The sequence below is a fragment of the Amblyomma maculatum genome, chromosome 1 (genome assembly GCF_055883805.1).
Source record: "Amblyomma maculatum isolate TAMU_Amacu chromosome 1, ASM5588380v1, whole genome shotgun sequence".
Classification (NCBI taxonomy): domain Eukaryota; kingdom Metazoa; phylum Arthropoda; class Arachnida; order Ixodida; family Ixodidae; genus Amblyomma; species Amblyomma maculatum.
Window position 1 is genome coordinate 401,575,591 of NC_139344.1, and position 23,496 is coordinate 401,599,086.

The 23,496-nt window shown below is 45.3% G+C and overlaps 1 protein-coding gene across 3 annotated transcripts in view; it reads left to right on the top strand.

Moving 5' to 3' along the window:
- The window catches only part of LOC146208705 (uncharacterized), a 99,621-nt gene that overhangs the window by 72,149 nt on the left and 3,976 nt on the right, over positions 1 to 23,496 (top strand). For all 3 annotated transcript variants that reach the window (XM_084595928.1, XM_084595929.1, XM_084595930.1), the window contains one exon: positions 21,079 to 21,156. In XM_084595928.1, the coding sequence (XP_084452054.1) occupies positions 21,079 to 21,156 (78 nt within the window). The remainder of the gene's footprint in view (positions 1 to 21,078; positions 21,157 to 23,496) is intronic.

Sequence of the window (23,496 nt, forward strand, 5' to 3'; positions counted from 1 at the left end):
CGTTTTGATGGTGAGACCAGCCTCTTCGATTTGGGCAAAGACCTCGTACAACGTTTGGCGATGCTGTTCATATATCGCGCTTGCAATGAGTACATCGTCGAAGTAGTACGCCACATCGGGAATATCGGCCAAGATGCTCCGCACCACCTTCGTAAAAATGGCTCGCGCCGTCAACACCGAAGGGCATACATAGGAATTGAAAGTGCCCCGTGCCAACCTTGAAAGCAGTCATAGCCGTTGAATCTGGCGACAACGGTACCTGTCAATATCCCTTAGATAAGTTCAGCTTGGAAAAGTAATTTCTTGCGACCTACCGAGGCAATAAGGTCGTCCTCACGGGGTAAGGTCGCGACGTCGTCTGCGATGACTTCGTTTAGTTTGTGGAAGTCAATGCATGGCCAATGCGTCCCGTCAGGCTTGCGTACGGCAATCACCGCGGAGGTTTAGGGCACCACCGATGGCTCAATGATATCTAGTCGGAGCAAGTAGTCCACTTCTTAGGCAGTTGCCTACCTCAGTGCGTACGGTAGCGGATATTGCTCTACATTTATCGTCCTGTCGCTCTGTAACTGCAGATGGCGCTCGATCAGCGTGGTCTTTCCCGGAAGGTCCGAAAATATACCTTCCTACTGTTGCAGAAGGTTGTTGGCTTCGTTATTTTCTACGCTGGTCAGTCTCCCGGAAACGTGTACATTCTCAATAGATTGTCTCTGGGAGGGCTTAGGAATCTCTCTCTGTAGCGTCTGTGTCTTCTTCTGCCGACATTACTGCACTGAAGGCTGCCACAATGGTGTCGTCTTTCCTTTGCTGGTGAATCTTTAGCATGTTTATGTGGAATATTTTGTGACATGGCCTAAATCCACTTTAGAGTAGTTCTCGCCCCTGCGGCTGATGGCCGAGAAAGGCACCTGCCATTGCATTAGCGCCTTACTGTGCTCTGTGGGAAGATAAAAAAGAACCTGCTCTCTCGGTTTGAGTGAGCGTTTGTGGCTCTTGATATCATAGTAGCGGCTCCAACACTCTCTTGCACGTTCCAGCTCTTCGCGGGAAAGTTTACAGGTATTCTCCAGTCGGTCACGTAGAGCAAGCTTGTAATCGTACGTTCGCAACCATTAAGAGATGGTTGCATTACTCCAAAGATCTTTACGTACAGCCAGAGTTCAACGTACATTTCTCCCATATAAGAGTTCGAATGAGGAACAGCCGAGACTTTCTTGGAGTACCTTCCTATGTGCGAACAGGAGTGGAGCCAGGCAGCGATCCCAATTGGTCGGCCTCTCCTCATACAATCGCTTAAGCCTTTGTTTACGCATGCCGTTAAACCGTTCGAGTAGGCCGTTCGCTATCGGGTGGTAGAGAGAAGTATGCAGCTGTTTTACTGACAACAAACGACTGTCCTGTTTCATTACTTTGTACTTAAAGTTAGTAACCCTGTCACTGAAGACATCTCTAGGCACTACTACACGGGAAAACCTTTCAACAACAGCTTCGGCTACTCTTTCGGTCTCGATGGTAGGAAGCGCGACTGCATCGGGGCACCGAGTGGCATAGTACACCATGGTCAGGATGTACCGATTGCCTTCAGCGGATTTCGGCTTGAGTGGGCCAACAATGTGGATAGCCACCCTCTAAAACGGGGTCTCAATTATGGGCACTCAGACCAAAGTCGCTCGTGTGGTGTGACCCTTCGGAATGGTGCGTTGGCATAGATCGCAAGAGGCGACGAACCGCTTTGAGTCAGTCGGTATTGCAGGCCAGAAGAATTCTGTCTGAAGCTTCAGCAGGGATTTCCTCGCGTCTTGGTGGCCTGCCATCAACCCATCATGTGCCATCTTGAGAATAGCTGATCTGTCCTTATGGGGCACAACGTGAGTGTACTCCCCGCCGGACTCGGCGACGTATTTCCTCTGAAGGACGCCGTGAGTAAGGAAAAACTGGTGACTACCCTTTCCTTTGTTCGCTTCCGGCGCGCCCACGCGATCGAAGCAAGAGCGTAGGTTCGCTTCATTCCCTTGCTCGTAAACCAACTCTTCTAGGCGTATACTAGTGAGGCCTTGCCGTACTTTAAGCTTTTTCAGCATTTTATCCTTGCATGGCTGCGCTCTAGTCACTACCGGACAAGCTTCAGTGGCATCCGAAATGGGTGCGGTGCTGTCAGTGTCAGGCGCTAGGTCTTAATCTTTTACTTCAGTGCGCTTCGTTGTCTCGCTTTCTGTTGTCTTGTACCAGTTTGGATAGGGGTTGTCTGCTGGCCTAGCACCGTCCATATTTCCCAGCACTCAATCATAAAAGGAATTCTTCATGCACATATCGCGAAGTCGTCGCTTAAAGTACGCGTTGTCGACATCGATCGAAGCTTCCGGGAGTATTAGGACCAAGAGGTCAAGAAAGTAAACTGGAGAATTCGTATCGGTGACATCTTCCTTCCGTACTAAGCCCATCCTTTCCATTGACGTTTTGCAGTCTGTGTCTCTCAGGAATATACTGTGTGGCCCCCAATCGTGCCGGCTACGACAGGTAAGCATTCCCTGACTGCGCATTTATTACTAGTAAAACCGGCGTTGATGATGGGAATCATCTCTCCGTGCTCACATTCTAGGTATCCATTCTCAATGTATACTGAAGTGGATTCCCAATTCTCTTCTCTCTGTTTTGTGGCCCCATTTGCCCAACATCTCCAGCTTGGATGACCTGGCTTGCCGCATTTGTGCCATTTCTTGGGCGGTCCCGATCCGTCGGAGGGAACGGCCGGGCAATTTTTGGGGTGGTGTCCCGTGCGTGCACAAAAAAAAACATTTCTTTTCATTGCGGCTTCTCTCGTCAGATTATTGAAGCAAATTTTCCTTCCTCTCGGTAGTCTTGGAGATGGCGGTTTCTGCCTTATTCTTCGGGGGGCTTCGCTTTGCAAAGTTCGACACGCCATGAACCTCCACATACTTTTCTGCCCTTGCTACTGCTCACGCGAAGGATGTGTCCTTCTTTTGTTTTAAAAACATATGTAGCGGAGTGGCGCAGTTAGGCAGGAACTGTTCCCTTATAATTGGGTCAAAGAGATCTGCATACTCTTTCCTTCTGTCCGACAGCTCTATCTGTCTGTCTAGGAAGTTCTGTAGTTGTTTCGCGCACTGTGAACACGTTTCCTCGTTCCGGAAGATGGCAGACCTGAATTTTTCTCTCAACCCTTCCTCTGTCATATGGAAGCGAATCATGAGCACCTGACGGAGCTTGTTATAGTTCGAGCATTCGGACGCAGACATGCGACTGAAAATGCTGGGCGCTTCGCCGCTTATACACGGTGTCGGGGTGTGATTGAGAAATAAGCTCAAGAAGGCCACTTTATCATACACACTTTTGAATATTTATAGATAGTAGTCCAAACTACATTGCATAATAATAAAGTACAATAAGCAAATAAAACCGCCACGACACGAATATGATAAAAAAAAAGACTTGGAAAATGACAAGAAGGAAAGCCCGAAAACGGACAAAACACTGCAATAAAGACTAAATATAACTAGCAAGTATTCCATATATAGTAAGTATGGGCAACGGTTACATGGAAAACACAGCGTAAAATGCTAAGTCAGATTCAAATAATAAATATTCAATTAACCAACAGTTGGTGGCAAAAGTTATTCTCACAGCTTTCTTGTAAGATGAGGCGTCGAAGTCTCTGAGTTGATCGGTAGCGGCGGCCGTACAAGAGGACAAACGATGAGTTGGTCGCGGGATTGGTGAAACTCTCGCTTTCGCTTTCGCACAGCGGTCGTGAGAGCGGTTCGGAAGACAGCGTTCTCAGAGCGCACTGCTGCGGGCATGCTGCAGTATTTTTAAACTCTCGGCCTGCCGCGCTGTCGCCGCGTCAAGGACGCGCAGTCGCGGCCCCGAACATCTTGTCGAAGCATGCTTGAAGGAGCGGGGAGATCCCGTAAGGTACGCTCTATATGTGAGGCAGGATATCCCGTAACTTCCACTCTATAGATGAGGCAGATTGTGACACTTCAATGAACATAAAGAACGCGTAGCTATTGTCTTGAAATGTTTGCGTAACTCTGGCCTCGTCCTCAATTAAAAGAAGTGCCGGTTTGGCGAGCGCTAGGCCTTGGTGCTGGGATACCTCGCTGATGAGCACGGGGTATGACCTGATCCTCAGAAAACAGCAACGGTCGAGTCGTTCAAACCACCCAAAACTGCCGTACAGCTCCGCAGCTTTCTTGGGTTGTGTTCTTATTTCCATCATTTTATACACCGGTTTGCTGACATCGCCGCAACGCTGACAGGCCTGCTACACAGGGGCTTTTGTTTCGAATAGACCGCCGAGTGTGAAGCCTCTAGTCGTCAGCTAAAGTATCTATTCTACGCCACTTCGTCCTTGCCGCAACCACAGAAATCCACACGGGCGCAAGCGGTGTTAGCATCGGGGCTATTTTGGTGCTCTGCTATTTTTACGGACAAGAACTAGTTATCGTACATGCTAGCCGTTCTCTCACTACGCCTGAGCGGATTTACACGGTCACGGAGCAGGACTTGCTTGCAGTGGTCTTCGTCATCCAATGGTGCCGCTGCTATATACAGGGACGCGCATTAACCATCGTCACTGACCTCTACTTTCTCTGACAAACCTTCCAGATCCTTGTTGACAGACCTTCCAGATCCTTGTGGTCGTCTTGCGCGCTGAGCCCTTCGCCTCCAAGTGTATACTTTCAACTTTGTCTAGAAAACCTGCCGGCGGCACACCGACGCAGACTGCTTTTCGCACGTTCGCCTAGCCACAACCGTGTGCGACGCTGACAACTTCGACAATTACATTTCTGTCCTGGTTTAAGAGTTTCCAGACCTTCAAGTTTTTTTAATCGGAACAAGAAAAAGATCTCATTCTGCAACCTCTATTCAACTACCAGCAGACCGTGTGGGTTACTGGCCGTTTTTGTGTAGGCGACGGTCTCCTGTAGAACTGTTCTCCAGAGAGCTCACGGCTACTACTCGTAGTTCCTAACAGCCTATATTCATCTGTTTTGCGCGTATTGCAGGACGACCCCACGTCTGGTCATCTCGGATTGGCTCGCACGCTCCGCCGTGCTCAAGAACGGTTTTATTTTCCTAAGATGCGATCGACCATTGAACGCTACGTAGCCAGTTGCACGCAGTGGCAGCGTCACAAAAGTTCTACAGTTCCTCCTGCCGGACTGCTGAAACCTGTACCGCCTTAGAGCGCACCCTTCGAGCTAGTCGGCAATGACCTGCTGGGGTCGTCCCCAAGTCTTGCTTTGGAAATCACTGGATTCTCGTTTGTGCCGATTATCTGACTCGGTACTGCGAAACGACCGCTATTCCATCGGCTACAGCATATCAGGTGTCTATGTTTCTGCTGGGTTAGGTCATTTTACGCCACCACGCTCTACCACGGAATATTATAAGTTATCGCCACTGTCACTTCACTGCGGATGTCTTCGAAGAACTTCTGTGTCTCTGCGCAACAACTTTTCGGCACTCGACGCCCTATCATCAGCAAACAAACGAATTGACTGAGCGCATAAACCGAACGTTAGCCAATATGCTGTCAATATACTTGGCCGCGTATCAAGAACATTGGGAAGCGATCCTTCCTTTTGTAACCCAGCGCCTCATCTGCTTAGCGGCCGTTACAATTTTATGAATTAAAACAATTGTTTCGAAACTTTCTACACATATTAACTAAAGGTAACCTCTAATTTTTAACTTCTAGTTCTCTGCCATGATTAAATAAAAATTGTTGGCCGAGGCGGAGATATGGCAAATAAACGGCAGCCGACATAAGAGTGGCGGCTCGACACGCGACTTTAACCAATGCTGAGAAAATACTTGCTCTTCGTTGGCAGGCTGCTTTTTTAAGAAATACCAGATACATGTTGTGCACTTCAAGCATGGTAAAAAATGCGGGTACAAAAGGATATGTGCTACGAAGATTGGGTGCAGGGGAAAGTAGATTATTATGATTACGAATGAGCAATAAGGTTTTAAAAAGCAGTGTTTTGCGACTGATATGCCACTGAGCGTTTTGATAATAAAGTGCAAGTATGCTTATTGCAAAGCAAAGGGTCAGGCTCACCTCTGCGATGGACGGAATTTCACGCTGCTGCTCGTGTGGCCGTCTATCTATTTTCTCAGCAGTCATAGCTATAAAGTGCATGGCAAAGACCACACTAAGCAATAACGCAGCCCGCATCATCCTCAGCTTGGAATATAACCAGCGGCAAGCCGCCCGTTTCCAGTACAATTTATATCTAGGCAAGCTATGTGACTCCCATCAAGTGGACCAAATATGTTATCCCGAGTTCTTTATTCCATTCACCCTCTCTCTGTAATCAACTACCTGCCATTCCGTGCGTTATTCAACAAGCAATAAATAAACGTAACTAGCAAAACACTAAAGCAGCAAATAAATATATGATATTAATAGTAGAATTTCGAATAGAAACATATTTTTATACGAGGCTCGTAGATGGGGACTGCTTTTTACGTGTCATACAAGGGAGCGCGGCTTTTAATGAATGAGGTCATATCAAGAAACACAGTGCTAGAACACATCAGGACCGTAATAAAGCAAAAACGTAACAATGCTGCCAACATGACAGATTTGATTCAAGGACTGAGAAAGGAAACATAAAAATACCCATCGTCCTACAGGCCCTCAGGTAATGCAATAAATAGAATTCTTAGACTGTCTTTGTTGTTTTAAGTTTCATCTTTTTAGCAGGAGAGCCTTTGCACCCTCTATGTAAAAAGATATTGTCCGTTGGCATCAACAGTATTAAGCTTGTACACACACGTAGGTACTACCTCCCGCAGGAAGTACCTGGCGGTGACGAAGACGGAGAACATTGCACCCTTCGTATAAAGACCCTCAGCTACAAAAGGTGGCAAAGAATGCCTCTAATAGGGTGATATTTAGGTGCTGAACCTCACTCGGACCCGTAAATCCCCCCTCCCCATCGTTTACTGCATTGGACCTTTACGTAGTTACAAGCATGCTTTTGACAGGTAGTAACTGTGAGGAAAAAGACACCTAGACCCTTGCACCCTCCAATTTGAATTATCTGCGCATGCGGTATGACTAGTCCTGTCGGGGGAGTAATAGCTGGTCGGTGGGATGTCCGGTAATCGAGCGACTGTGAGTTTTATGAAGCGGCGGCTCTGATTTTGCTTATAGTCTATGTGATCTATGTCAAACCAAGATCTGTGTGAATAATCATACATCACACACTCATACCAATAATCATAACCGTGTGGTTTCACACGCACTAAATAAATTGCACGCTCAATGATGTATTATACGCCCACACGATAAATCAAGTAGATATGTTGCTAGCACGCACAGCTGGCCTCAGCAATATTTAACCAGATCAATGAAAAGATACCATCGGCGCTGCCTTGAAGAAGTATGCAATATGCAGTCATTATGAACACTGATCTGTGGCTCATGCTTCCAGTGTATTTTTTATTCCGACTCTACAAGTAACAGAATAGAAATAAAAGGCTTGTAGGACTTCAGGCAGTCGATGGCCGGCTATCATTTTGGGTCAAAGTTTTGGCGTATGTTCTCCCTGAATTTAGCACCAAAATGAAATGAAATGAGCCAAGCTATAGGTTTGAGCACACTTTCAAAGCCTCTCAATTTTTGATGAGCAAGGAAAACTGGCTGTGGTGGTCCCTGCACGACCATTACTACCACGTGCCTGACGCGGCTATGCCGAATCCTCGGCGGAAACGTTTAAGGCAGCAGTTCCTTTCAACAGTTGCGAGGCCTCCCGCAGCGTCTCGACGCCATACCAAATGTTAAACACTCGCTGTGTGCAGACGGCATTACCATCTGGACAAACTCCGGCTCGGACGGGTACATCGAGACCTTCCTTCAAATGGCAATTGACACTACCCAGGCCTTTGTCCAAGGAAATCGTCTTTCTTGCTCGTCCACGAAATTAGAATTACTGATCATGAGGGACAGGAGGGTGCGCCGGCCCGTCCAAGACTTACCTGAACCGATCGCGATCCACCTGGATAAGATTCCCATACCTTCAGTCCCGATCATCCGTGTACTTGGTATGATAGTGCATAATAACACTGAAAACACGGAGGCTATCAAACGTCTCCGGGCTACAGCCCATAAGATTAACGGCCTCATTCGGCGCATGGCCACTCGTCGCCGAGGCATGAAAGAGGACGACCTTTGTAGGACAACCCAGGCTTTTCTAATTAGCCGCATTGTTTATGCCTTCCCTTATTATCACCTACGCCAGAAGGATGTGAAAGCAGTGAACAGCGTAAACCTTCCGCGTATAAGACAGCGCTAGGACTGCCACGCTATGCTAGTATCCAGTGACTGCTCCACCTGGGTGTCCACAACACTTTTGCAGAGCTCATCGAAGCCCATAAAATGACCCAAATTCACCGCCTCTCATGCACCAGGTATGGTCGCCTTATACTTGACCGCCTACATTTAACTCCTATCGGGGATACATATCACGCAGTTCCCCTTCGTGTAGGGGTCTAAAGCCGCCTCACGGTTAAACCCATTCCCAAGAATATGCTGGCTGGGCGCCACGACGCACGCCATCGAATCAAGGCCGAGACAATTGACACCACTTACCTTACAGACGACCAAGCATGCTACGTGGATGTAGCGAGGCAAAGTGACAATCTATGTCGCATGCGTAGCCACGCCACACTCCACACTTTTTACTGCTGCCACGGTTAAAGCTCCCTCTCCCACTGCGGCGGAGGAAACTGCGATCGCGTTGGCTATCGCCGACCTGCGTACGCACACAGTCCATAGCGACTCTGAACTTGCGATTCAAAATTATTCGAACAGCCTTATCTGCCCAACCGCTGAACGCATACTTCACTGCCGCACTCCCAATCATAAATCCGCTTTGTCTGGGTACACGCCCACGCGGGAAACTCTGGGAACGAAGGGGTCGACCGACTAACCCGAGGTCTAACAAACAGGGCGGATGACTCCGCGGATCCAGAGGCCTTCGCCGAGGCCCCCTTTACTTTTGTCGAAATCACTAACCTACACAGAGAGACTAGACGACGCTTCCTGCCTTCTCATTCTGACCTTGACAGAGCGCTGCCCACCATGCTGCGTAAACTTCAAACAAATTTTATTCTCAGCTATTCGAGATTAGCACTGATTACGGACGAGAAATACGACCCTATTTGCGCCAATTACGACTGTGCAGTAACGGCCACATTGGCACACACCCTTTGGGTATGTAGGGGACGACCACCCCCTCGTACTTTACTGCCAGCTCCTCCGAGGATAGCTGGGACCAACTTCTTACGTGCTCAGATGAGAAGACGCAGTTGGTGCTTGTCTCGTGGGCCCAGAGCGTCGCCCCCACCTGAGGGACACGCCAGACCGACATGCCCTAATGATTACTCTTTCGGCATTAAAAGTTGTTTCTCTCTCTCTCTTTCTCTCTAAGAAACGAAACCAAGAAATGTCGTGCGTACGTGGAATGTAATCGCAAACAAAGAGACAAACACAAGAGAGGAGACAAGACAACGCGCTTACATTCCCCTTACGATCATGAACCAACTAGCCCAGCAACAAGTTCTACTTCAGTAAATATCGTGCATATTAGAATGCAAACTGCTCAGCTAGAGCTCTGCTAGGTGCTTGTGGCAATAAATGTGTCAAATGTAATTATACTTTAATCTGAGGCACAAGACGCTAAAGTTGAATGTGAGACATTGTATTAAATTGTATTTAGGGTTTATTATTCTCAAGCCGATTCAAGCTGACACTGTAGCCTACATTGGAGATGCCCGCCTTATGTCCGGCTCCACTGAATTGCGACGGCTCTGTCAGACACCTAAATTTATATTTTCTTTTTCCTCTACGTAAAGAAGCATTGCACATAAGCTTATGTAATACCAAGATGGAATTCACCATTGACCGCTACTGGATTTGAGATAATATTCTCGGGTGCTTTTTCGGTTTGAACAACTGATGGCTTTTGACATCAGTGGTGTTTAGCTCAATCGAGGCACTTAGAAACTAATAATAACCGGTCATATACATTTATTTACACATCGTCTTCTCATACAGGCTGATTTATGGTTTAGCCAATGTAGTGAATAAAACCATCACCTAATATATTCAAGTTTTTTCGTGCCCCATATTTCTAAAGCCTAATATACCCGGTCTGGGCATAGTATGTCTAGATGGACGATAGAAAAACGATAAATGCAAGCACGTTGGGGAGATAGGGACCCTCGACCATATAATCTAGGCATGTGCTAGCTCCCCAGGGGCTAAAACAAATATAAATTGTCGAGAAGTCTGGGAAGCCCAGCTGCGAAGCGGGGTCCCTGCTCCACAGCAACAAGCCATCCGTCTGGCGGAAGAAGCCACGAAGAGCCAAGACCTCTTTGCCTGCTTCTGACCGCCGAGGTCTCGGCTCCCGTCCCTTAGACCTGCGTGCCGGGGCGGGGATTGAGGGCCTCCTTATGTGGTGGAAAAATGATGTTGTTATCACATCACATTGATTCTTTGGTAACTCTGTCTATTTGCTTCTAAGTCAATATATTGTTTCTGCAAAAATTACTCTTTTTGTTTGAAAAATATGCATTTATTTCTTTAATCGCTACAAAATGGTGGTACACCCGTAACATCGGGTGTACCACAAGGATCGGTACTGGGTCCTGTTCTCTTTCTAATATACATTACCGACCTTCCTGAATGCATTTCTCATTCTTCTATTAAGCTTTTCGCCGACGACTGCGTCATCTATTGCAAAATATCTAACCAGACTGATTCTTTTTATCTTCAGGATGATCTCACAAGCATATCTAACTGGTGTGATAAATGGCTCATGCGACTAAACATAATAAATGTAAAACAATGCATGTATCGCGTCACACTAGCATCACTGACAACAAGCGTACTTATGTTCTTCACGACATTGGCCTTGAATCTGTTAACTCTTACAAACACCTAGGTATTCATATCTCACGTAACGTATCATGGCATAGACACGTCGAACATGTCACCAATAACGCCAACAGGACTCTTGGATACTTGCATCGAAATTTCTCTACCGCGCCTCTGCCGATAACACTAACCCTTTATAAAACATTAGTACGACCAAAGTTAGAATACGCATCTGCAGTTTGGGATCCTAATATAATCACACTGATAAACACACTAGAATCCATTCAAAATCGTGCGGCCCGTTTCATCTTATCTAATTTTTCTCGTCACGCTAGCATTACTTCCATGAAAAACACACTCGCATTATCTGGCCTTTCTTCGCGCCGAAAGTGTTTTCGACGGTGTATTTTCCAGAGAATGTACCATCATAACCCTCTGTTAAAGAATCAACTTTTTGCGAGCCCTTCATACATTTCATCCCGTTCCGATCATGTATTTAAAGTTGGTGTTCCATTTTCGAGATCAAAAATGCGTCATTATTCTTTTATTCCTAAAACTAGCGTTGACTGGAACGACCTTCCTCCCTCCATCGCTGCCATTACTGATGTTGCAAATTTTAAGAAAACTGTATTTTCCGCCATCATATAACTTCATTATTGTATAGCTATGCACTGTATGTTTTGTTTTAGTCTGTACCACTCCTTTATGTAATGCATTCGGGCCTGAAAAGTATTTGAAATAAATAAATCAATAAATAAATAGTGTCGAATTGCACTGAAAAACAGGTTCCGCCAATGTTTAACTCCTGTAAATCGATCACGACATGAGAAAGCACTGTTAATTGCCATGGTATGGCGTAGTTGAATCAAGGTAAATTTGATTTGCATTGCACGATTGCATCGGTTAATTTTTCTAATTGTAACGCACAGCGTGCTGATTGCTTCAATACAATGCCTATATACTGTGCAGCGTTCTTTCGTACTACCATACTAAATTCATTCCTATCACCAAATAGGACAGCAATTGCATTGAAGCCATTCGTTAAGTTATTTAAAACTACTCATTTCTCTAGGAGGTACATTTTACACCCTCTATTATGGCCAAAAATCTATCGTTATGTCCAAAGCACTTTGTCAAATTATGTCAGAAGCTTGCTCATCATGCCCAATAAAAAGCAAGTTCCGCGACTCAGTAGATTTTGTGTGATAAAACACGAACGTTACAATGAATAAGATTAAAAGATGAATAATCCCTTAATTTTGTAATCTCCTGCATCCCCCGATATCAAAGCTAATCAATAAGCGCAAAGTGGCCGATATAAGAAAGCATAACATGGAGAAAATTGAGGATGCTGTAAAGAATGGAAGAAGCATTACAGCGGTAAAGAAAAAATTGGGAATAGGCAAAAATCAGATGTATGCACTAAGGGACAAGGCGGGCAATGTCATCACGAATATGGACACGATAGTCAAAGTAGCTGAGGTGTTCTATACTGATCTCAACAGTAGCCAAAGAAGTCAGGACAATAATTAGATTGGCGCTAGGGAAATGCGGTCAGACGTTCCGCCAGTGACGAAGGACGAATTTAAGAAGCATTAGAATCTATGAAAAGGAGGAGAGCAGCTGGAGAGGGTCAGGTAACTATAAATTTGTTGAAGGACGGGGGAGATATCGTGCTAGAAAACTGCCTACCCTGTATACGCAGTGCCCGGCGTCATCAACGGTACCGGAATCATGGAAGAACGCAAACATGATCTTAATTCATAAGAAAGGGGACACTAAGGACTTGAAAAATTACGGATCAATCAGCGTACTGTCTGGTACGTATATTAGGTATTTATCAAAGTAATCGCTAATAGAATGAGGACACCTTTAGACTGCTACCAAGCAAAATATCAAGCAGAATTTCGGAAATGATACACTACTATTGGTCGTATCCATACCATCAAACAGACGATAGAAAAATGCTCGGATTCTAACCAACCATTATGCATAGCATTCATTGATTACGAAAAAGCATTTGACTCAATAGAAACCTCGGCGGTCAGGCAGGCATTGCGAAATCAGGGGGTAGACGAGGCGTACGTGAAAGTGCTGGAAGATATATATAGTGGCTGCACAGTAACCATAGTTCTGCATAAATAAAGTAACAAAATTCCCATAAAGAATGGTGTTAGGCAAGGAGACACGATCTCCCCAATACTATTCATAGCTTGCTTAGAGGAAGTATTCAGACCTGGAATGGGAGCAGTTAGGGATAAGGGTAGATGGAGAATACCTCAATAATCTGCAATTTGCTGATGACATTGCATTGCAGGGCGCAGCGGTGGCGTAGCGGTGAACATCCGCCTTGCATGCAAAAGGACCGGGGTTCAAATCCCGGTGCCACGCAATTCTACACCGGATGAAAAAAAAAAAACAAAAAAATCCCGCGTGTCGATGGAATTGCATAAACAGGTTTGGGGAGCGACCTGATGCCGGTGAACACATCCGGCAACGCACTCCCTCACCAGAACAGGAGTTGGCCACCCTGGCGCAGTAATTGGCCACAACCTCCTATGATAAGCTCCATCAAACCCCGGCCCTCAGTCACCAGCGGCTGCGGAACAACTGAACACGGCGGCGGTCAGACCTGTGACGCAGCGGGGGGTGCTAAGAAAGCCTGGCTCCGCTGGACAGGCCGCCATTGGAAACTGACCCTGGCAACGTTTAATACTAGAACCCTAGCTAGTGAAGCTAGTTTAGCAGTGCTGTTAGAGGAACTAGAAGGCATGAAATGGGATGTCATAGGGCTTAGTGAGGCTAGGAGGCCGAATGAGGCATATACTGTACTGAAGGATGGGCATGTGCTGTGTTATCGAGGTTTACCAGAGAGGCGACAACTAGGAGTAGGTTTCCTTGTCAATAAATATATAGCGGGTAATATAGATGAATTCTATAGTATTATTGAGAGGGTTGCAGGCATCGTAATTAGGCTTAATAAGTGGTATAAACTGAAGGTTGTACAGGCCTACGCGCCTACATGTAGTTATGATGACCAGGCAGTTGAAAGCTTCTATGAAGATGTAGAATCGGCAATGCGAAAAGTAAAGACGCAGTATACCGTACTAATGGGCGATTTCAATGCCAAGGTATGGAAAAAACAGGCAGGAGACAAGGCAGTAAGTGACTATGGCATTGGTTCTAGGTATAGCAGGGGAGAGTTACTAGTTGAGTTTGCAGAACGCAGTAACTTACGAATCATGAATACTTTCTTCAGCAAACGGAAGAACCGGAAATGGAAATGGAAAAGTCCTAACGGAGAGACTAAAATTGAAATCGACTTCATAATGTGTTCAACCCCCGCCATTGTGCAGGATGTAGCGGTAATCGGGAAAGTGCGATGCAGTGACCACAGGATGGTGAGGTCCCGAATTAGCCTAAATCTGGAGAAGGAACGCAACAGATTAGTAAGAAAGCAACCCATCAACGAATTAGCGGTGAGAGGGAGGGCAGAAGAGTTCAGGATCTCGCTACAGAATAGGTATTCAGCTCTAACGGAGGATGGCGACATTACCCTAGAGGCAAGGAACAATAGTAGGATAGTTAGAGAGGATACCGGTAAGCTGTCTAAGGAGACGAAAGATTTGATTAAGAAACGCCAGAGTATGAAAGCTTCCAATCCAACAGACCAGATCGAATTGGCCGAGATATCAAAGCTAATCAATAAGCGCAAGGTGGCCGATATAAGGAAGTATAACATGGGGAAAATTGAGCATGCTGTAAAGAACGGAGGAAGCCTAAAGCGGTAAAGAAGAAATTGGGCACAGGCAAAAACCAGATGTATGCGATAAGGGACAAGGCGGGCAACGTCATCACTAATATGGACAAGATAGTCAAAGTAGTCGAGGAGTTCAATGAGATTGGCGGTAGGGAAAAACAGTCAGACGTTCCACCAGTGACGAAGGACGAGGTCAAGAAAGCATTAGAAACTATGAGAAGGGGGAAATCAGCTGGAGAGGATCAGATAACCACAGATTAAGGACGGAGGGGATATCGTGCTAGGGAAACTGGCTACCCTGTATACGCAGTGTCTGATGTCATCGACGGTACCGGAACCATGGAATAATGCAACTATTATCCTCATTCACAAGAAAGGGGACTCTAAGGACCTTAAAAATTACAGACCAATCAGCTTACTGTCTGTTACGTATAAGGTATTTACTAAGGTAATCGCTAATAGAATCAGGACAACCTTAGACTGCAATCAAGCAAAGGATCAAGCGGGGTTTCGGAAACGGTACTCTACTATCGATCATATCCATACCATCAACCAGGTGATAGAGAAATGCTCGGAATGTAACCAGCCCTTATGCATAGCATTCATTGTTTACGAAAAAGCATTTGACTCAGTTGAAATCTCGGCGGTGATGAAGGCATTGCGAAATCAGGGGGTAGACGAGCCGTACGTGAAAGTGCTCGAAGATATATATAGTGGCTGCACAGCAACCATAGTTCTGCATAAAGAAAGTAACAAAATTCCCATAAAGAAAGGTGTTAGGCAAGGAGACACAATCTCCCCAGTACATTTCAAAGCTTGTTTAGAGGAAGTATTTAGAGACTTGGAATGGGAGCAGTTAGGGATAAGGGTAGATGGAGAATACCTCAGTAATCTGCGATTTGCTGATGACATTGCCTAGCTAAGCAACTCGGGGGATGAACTGCAAATAATGATTGATGACCTAGACAGAAAAAGTAGAAAGGTAGGCTTGAAAATGAATATGCAGAAGACTAAGGTAATGTTCAACAGCCTCGGGAAGGAACAGCAGTTTACATTAGGTAGCGAAATACTGGAAGTAGTAGGCGAATATGTCTACTTAGGACAGGTAGTAACCGCAGATCCGGACCATGAAAAGGAAATAACAAGAAGAATACGATTGGGATGGAGCGCATTGGCAAGCACTCGCAGATTATGACTAGCAGCTTACCGGTATCGCTCAAGAGGAAAGTATACAACAGTTGCATCTTGCCTGTACTCACCTATGGGGCTGAAACGTGGAGGCTAACCAAGAGAGTTCTACTTAAGTTGAGGACAACCCAGAGGGCTATGGAACGAAAACTGGTAGGGGTAACATTAAGAGATAGAAAGCGTGCAGAGTGGGTCAGAGAAATAACTCAAGTTACCGACATTCTAGTGGAAATTAAGAAGAAATGGACATGGGCAGGACATGTAGTGCGAAGAGAGGATAACCGATGGTCGCTGAGGGTAACAAACTGGATTTCAAGGGAAGGAAAGCGTAGCGGGGGGCGGAAGAAAGTTAGGTGGGCGGATGAGATTAAGAAGTTCGCAGGGGTCAAGTGGATGCAGCTAGCACAGAACCGGGTTAAGTGGAGAAATATGGGAGAGGCCTTCGCCCTGCAGTGGGTATAATCAGGCTGATGATGATGATAATGATGATTGCATTGCTAAGTATATCAGGGGATGAATTGCAAAGAATGATGGATAACCTAGACCGGAAAAGTAGAAAGGTAGGCTTGAAAATCAATATGCAGAAGACTAAGGTAATTTCAATAGCCTAGGGAAGGAACTGCAGTTTACAGTAGGTAGAGAAGCACTGGAAGTAGTAGGCAAATATGTCTACTTAGAACAAGCAGTAATCGCAGATGCGTACCATGAAAGGGAAATAGCAAGGAGAATAAGATTGGGATGGAGCGCATTTGGCAAGCACCCCAAGATTATAACTAGTAACTTACCGGTATCGCTCAGGAGGAAAGTATACAACAGTTGCATCTTACCTGTACTTACTAGTGGGGCTGAAACGTGGAGGCTAACAAAAAGGGTTCTACTTAAGTTTAGGACAAAGCAGAGGGCTATGGAAAGAAAAATGATAGGGATAACGTTAAGAGATAGGAAACGTGCAGAGTGGGTCAGAGAAAGTCACTAACATGCTAGTGGAAATCACGAAGAAGAAATGGGCTTGGCAGGACATGTAGCGCGAAGAAAGGACAACCGATGGTCGCTTAGGGTGACAAACTGGATTACAAGGGAAGGAAAGCGTACCAGGGGGCGGCAGAAAGTTAGGTGGGTGGAGGAGGTTAAGAAGTTCGCAGGGATCAGATGGATGCAGCTAGCACAGGACTGAGCTAATTGGAGGCATATGAGAGAAGCCTTCGCCATACAATGGGTAAAGTCAGGCTGATGATGACATCAGTCGAAGATACCGAATGAGATATACGCGCAAAGGCAGTTATTGGATTGAATGCTTGTCGTATGAGAGCTGAATAAGACTGAGGACATATGAGGCTGTATGACTCACGATATCACACAATTTGTGTGATCTCAAAGAGAAAAAATTTGATCTTCATATAATATCAACAAATATGGCATATTGGTCAAACATTATTGGGACTGCTCCAAGGTGCAGTAGATTTGTAATAAGGGAATAATTACTCATTACATCCACCCATACGGCGACAAAGCATAGCTATACAGCTTTCCTCTGTAGTCGTTTGGCCGCACTTGGTTGGATGTCAATTTGTAATTACTCTCTTATTACAAATGTGTTATATTTATCACATTCATGAATCCTTCAGATCAAAATAATAAACCATCTACCACGCAGTTCTAGTACATTTCTTAAAATTTTTCTATAGGACAGATATCCTACAAGCATCATAAATATAAACACACACTATGCATTCAGCATTTGTTTGAACTTATTCTGCAAAATTACTGGCCTTGCTGAATCCCGATCTGCTAGATTGATTTATACTTTTCGGTGTTAGCTCAGGCGAAGAAAAAACAATAAATTGTTTGTCTGATAGAAAATAATACAGCGATTTTGACGTTTCAATTAATTTTCGTAGGTGAGTGTCTGCCGCGAGACTCCATAGCGTAGCAATGCAGCGCCTCTCGCATGTTCGGCTTCCCCTGCGTGGCACTGTAATTAGGTCAAACTGCCGGGATAGTACCAAGTATTGTATGTGGGGCGCTGGTTGTTGATTCAACCTTCCAACGAAAACTCTGGCGGCCTGAAGTAAAATGGGGGCATATTTACTTGCACGTTAATTTTCCGGCCAGTTTTGAGCGAACTTCGACGTTTAGCCGCTTATCTTTCAATATGTCATAAGAATTCCCCCAAACACCACTAGTGACGTTTCAATTGGGCAACACTGTCATTCCACTAATCTTTTTCGCTAGATGGCCATTGCAGAGTTCACAGGCTGGACTGCTTAAGATTGCTCCCCTCCACCTGCCCCCGAGTGCCATGGCCTTCCATTACCATCTGGCTTGAAAACGTCTAAGCGTACTGGCCTTTTTATTCACACTCATGCATTTATTCTTGTGCTTCATTTCTATATGGACACTCACCCAAGGTTGCCGTTCATTGCGCGTGGGTCCTTTGTAATTCCGCTACTCCCGCACTATTAAAAATCACAAATTCATGTGAGCGGCAGCTTGACGGATTGAGTGTCCGGCTGAAAGAACACGGATTATTTAAATGCACTATACCCTTAGCTCGCCACCTTCGTTCAAGGCCTTGTGACAGCGCGAATAAACGAGTCGTGTGACATCTGGCACCACTCATTGCTGTCTGGGATAATTAATTTAGGCCTCTTTGCTCTCCACGCTTTTGTCGCAGATTGGCGTAGCACCCCAATAATGCTACTATAAATTTTCCTCTATGCGAAAGCTATAAAACTTCAATTCACAAAATGAGACAACCTGCTAAATGCTCCTAACGTAATTTCATTACTGCTTGTTATTTTTCTCCACGGTTATGGCATCTCCACTCAGCAAGTCTCCTAATCGGGAATAACCGTTTCATGAAACTACGCTTTCTAGATATGTCGGTTAGGGTACTATAAAATTAATTGCAGCTGCAGCCAGTTAAAAGTGACCAAATGGTTTCCAGCTTTTCTGTGTGTAGGTTTTCTCGGGTAAATGTAAAACAGACGACTAAACAATAACTGCATGTATGGTCTGCAGCTCATTGAGTCAGCTGGTTATAATAAGGGCTTTAAGCAAGAATTTTCTCCAGTGCATACCAATCTTGAAATGTGCAAAATTCGTGCAGTCAAGGTGGTTAAATCGGGAAATAATTGACTACCTCTGTATGCACTCAATAAGCATTGTCTATGAGTAGAAAGAGAAATCATCCTTAGAAAATTTAGCGAAAAAGCCCTAAGAATCCAACTGCGTTCCCGCTAAGGTATTGGGCACTAGGTCGTGCCTACCTATCGGAGAGTGTCGACCTAAGGGAGCAAGTGGGATCACGTGACTCTGTCTACAGCGGCTGATGCAGGCCTGTGTTGATTTTGCCAGTTTTAGACGCTAAACGTCGAGGTTTTCTCAGAAGGTTTGCTTTTTGACGTGTGCCTGCATCACACACATTCATGTTGAGTCATCGCTGTGGCTTTAGTTTATGTGAGCCATTGACATGATCCATTTCTGCTCTGTATACGAGACGGAACCTGAAGCACGCTCCCATTTCTAGCAAACAATAAGCTGGTAGAAGCTGGTTTAAACAAGTTGTCAATATGTATTGAAGTGAGAGGTCATTTTTGTGTGTGCAAGGTGCGTTTCATCGAGGAAGATTTCATCGATGTAGAGTTCGAGAGTTCTGTGATTTGGGGGGAAAGACTGGCGCAAATTAAGGTTAATGTATTGCGCTTATCCCTTGTGAAGCTAACGAAGTCTGATTGCTGGCGAAATAGAAAATATAAGGGCTTCTTCGTCGAGTAGTACCTCCCCAGTGGGAGGATTTTTCGTCCGAAAAGGGGGATCTGTCAAATTTATTCTCAGTGAAAGCATTGTTGCCTCAAACTGAACGTTTCTTCTGCCACGCGCAGCTGTAAGCGCTGTGCGTCGCCTCAACTTCAGCAGTAACTTCAAATGACCTAGAAAATAAATAACCACGTATGCTATGATCTGCTCACGCAAGAGTCACCAAAACCAAAACTATGGGGGGCAAAAACACACCCACCCGAAGCACGAATGGCAATGATCGCGGTCAGTGTGCAAGAAGGAACAAATCTCTACACAATTGGTTTGAAAGATTTATTCGCGTCTGATGCAGCGTAAAACTTGACTGTTCAAGTAGCAGACGAATGGCGCCGCTGCTGTTGGCACCTTGCAAAGTGGCCAGTATCTCCACCGTCTGAGAGCTTCGTTCATGTAGCAGAGAAATATATTTACTGAGCAAAACAGCGATGTAGTTGTGCAGCGCGTAATTTTTACAAAATTATTACCATGATTTATGACCTGTAATTTCTGACTGGATATGACACATGTTAACTTTATTTACCAACAGTGACAGCAATGCCGAAGGCGTAGAGCGTGATAGCAGTGGTTCAAATTCGTCGGGGTAAGCTTCAACAGCTCACGGATACTGCGAAATGCCTTCTTGTCGAATAGAATTGCACTGTTACCTCAAAGTATTCAACAGGCGTAACCGAAACGCATATCAAATAAATAACTAAAAAATAAATTCAGCATTAACGCACAACTAAACTGCCTAGGAAAGCATCACACAGCAGCAGTTCAACGCGCATTAACCCACTTACGGCGTCACACGGCGTTGCCAAGAGGTTGCGCCCCGGTATATTCTCGCACCCAATATACTAAGTTCTGTTTTTTTTTTTTTTTTTGCAAAATTGTTTCACACAGCTTTGTTTATGAGAAGGGATGAGGAGCATCAGTAGAATACAAGAGGGATGTATTACTCTTTTTACACGACTTTTCAATTCCTGTTTCAAGGGCGTAAGTACAATTTCATTGCTGGTGCATAAGCAAACTGACACCTTCAGTGCAGCTGCTTTCTGGGTACCTTTTGATAAGACAATTTGGGTGTCATGGACAAAAGCCTCGTTTATATGTGGCCAAATAACTGGAAAAATGAGGACAACTTTTTTCTTTGCGAGCTCTCAAAGCAGTAACGTGTGGAAATTAAGCCAAATGGTGAAAACGGTATGTTGTCCATTGGCAGTTTTCGTAGTTTTTGATTCCGAAGCTCGAATGCGAACATCAAAGGTCAGGTATACGCTGTACACAACTGGTAGTGTTGTGGAAATGTTCATAGATTGCAGTGGAAATCGGATTCTCATAAACTGCATACGTAACTGTTTATGAATTTGGAACTACAATTACTTTGATCACGTAATTAGTGCGTGTTTTGCAGGCATTGGGGAATCACTAGTGATACCTTCGGCATCGGTTGTAGATGGTACTGCAGCTACTTTTGATATGCCTAAAAGAGGTAGGAGCCTTGTAATTTCGAAACTTCTTATAGACTTTCACACCTAGTGCAGTTAAGAGGAATTGTACTGAAATTCAATAATCACAATACGTCACCTGATTTCCAATTGAGAACCACACTTCAGACCTTTATTCTGGTAGAGGACATCTATTCTGATTTGATTTTGAATACTGTTGCTAGCATATGCCAGCAGACTTGTGTATTTGTCTTGAGTTGGGTTTAAGAGCGGACACCCACGTACGGCTATAATTTGCCGAGCGCGAAACTATATTAATGATAACGTATATAGCTCGAAAACCTGGTCACAATAGAATAAAGGTCGAATGGGTATTCTAATCGTCCCATTGTTTCTTTTCACGCGATTGCATGTTTTTTTTTTCCCCGAAAGTGCCTTCGCGCCGGCATCAACCAACTTTCCCAACAACGTATCTTGCTGAATTACATTTCTTCTTTTTACCTGCATGTACCTGTTTGACCTGCACGTACTATTCGTTGCCACCTGCCTTAATTTTCAGTGCATAACAACCAAGCCAATACGCAAATGCGTCGTCTGAGGAAATCAACACGCAACTGAAGCAAGCATCCTCGCTTTTACGCAGGCGCGACGTCGTTTCAAGCGTCACAAAAGGGCCCACCGAAGAAAATAAGGTCGCGGTGCTGATGCCGGGCGTCTGCTGCCCGAGCCGCGGTCGAGAGGAGACGAGCGAAACGGGCAGTTCCCCCTTGACTATAAGGTTTGCTTACTCCTCCTGTCGTGGTCTGGGACGTCACTCAGTCTTAACAGACGTCTCCTGTCGCGAAGACGTGCCCACGCCTTTCGCAAGAGCAGGAACTTTTCGTCCGGACGAAGTCTGTCGCAGCATGTTGGTGTTTCTATTCTGAGCTGTATCTGTTTAGGACTGGAGAAGACGCGCTTATCTGCGTCTGTGAAGGACTGCATTGTGATGTGAGGCGTTTCGTTTGCTGAATGTTCGCGTAGTGTACGCCTGTAAACTGTAGTAATGGGTTGATGCTGCGAGCCCAACTGTCGCGGCAATTACGACAGTGGTCCAGAGTTTCCATTGTTCTCGTTCCCAAAAGACGACCCAAGAGCAAAGTGGCAGTCTACCGTTCGTCGAGAGGACGTCGATATCCGTTCTCTCAGTGATCCGAAGTTATGCGTGGGTGTATGCTACATACTGTTCAGTAAACTCCAAAATTTTCGGTTCTTGCTCTACTATATAATCTTTTGAGCTCTTTTTACGTGCCAGCCAGCGTAATCCAAGACATCGTAACGTCTGTTTATTTCTGTTCAGAAAGAATCGCTCCGACTGTGGCACTTTGGCATTATGAGATACGCTACCTTTATAACAACGCTCTGATGCCTTGAGGAATGTTCTTTCCAGAGCGAAAATAATGGCCTCTTGTGCGCTTTTTACTTGCCAGCCAGTAAGACTTGACATTGTCACGGGTGTTTATTTCTGCGCTGGAACGTTCGATTGGACAGCGACGCTTTGTTGTGATGATACGCACTATCGCTAAAAGATCGCGCAAGTCTTGGGGGGTATCGGTCTTTCCAGGAGCGCAGGCATCTTATCAGTTCACGCGCATGTTTGAATTATCTTCAGATTGTTCCCCAATGCATTTCCTGGTCAGCGCGTTTCCTCGAGAGAGCAGCAGCGCGGGCTAAAAAAATCCTGCTTTCGAAGGTGAAAAGCCGGCATAAAATGCAAAGTGCCGTCTGTGTCATGCTCCCCACCTTCATTTAATCCTTAAAATACGTACGGCTTACCTTCAGTGGCGTTTCAATTCCTATAGGCACCTCAGATATCCGCATATTGAAGAAAACAGCACTCGTCGAAGTCACTCTCTCTGTAGCTTGTTTTGTAGCTTAGTAAATTAGGTAGAGGCGGAGCATGAAAACGGTAATATAGCGTTCATGTTTTTATATCTGTTTACAGGTGTGCGAGCTCCATTTCAAGGACGAGTACTTAAGGACAACTACAACGTACGCCGATTCAAGAACTGGCAGGACACAGCAGAAGCTCCAATAGTTGCTTCTCAGCTAACTCTAAAAGCAGTGCCGACAATGTTTTCAAATGCTTTCACTCATTTGAGCGAATGCGCACCAGTGCACCAAGAGCCAGAGGCAGCGAAAAAACAGCGAGGCATCGCATCTAGTGGAAGCTATTCGGCTGTCCATTTCATATCACGAAGAACAGGAGGGCCTAAATAGGCGTCAGTTATATGAAGACCTCCCCATCTAGTGGAGTACGGTAAAATCAGTGTATGTTTAAATAGAGGGTGAAGGTTCACCAGACGTCGAATGAGTTGTGATTGTCAGTAGGAACGGGGACATTA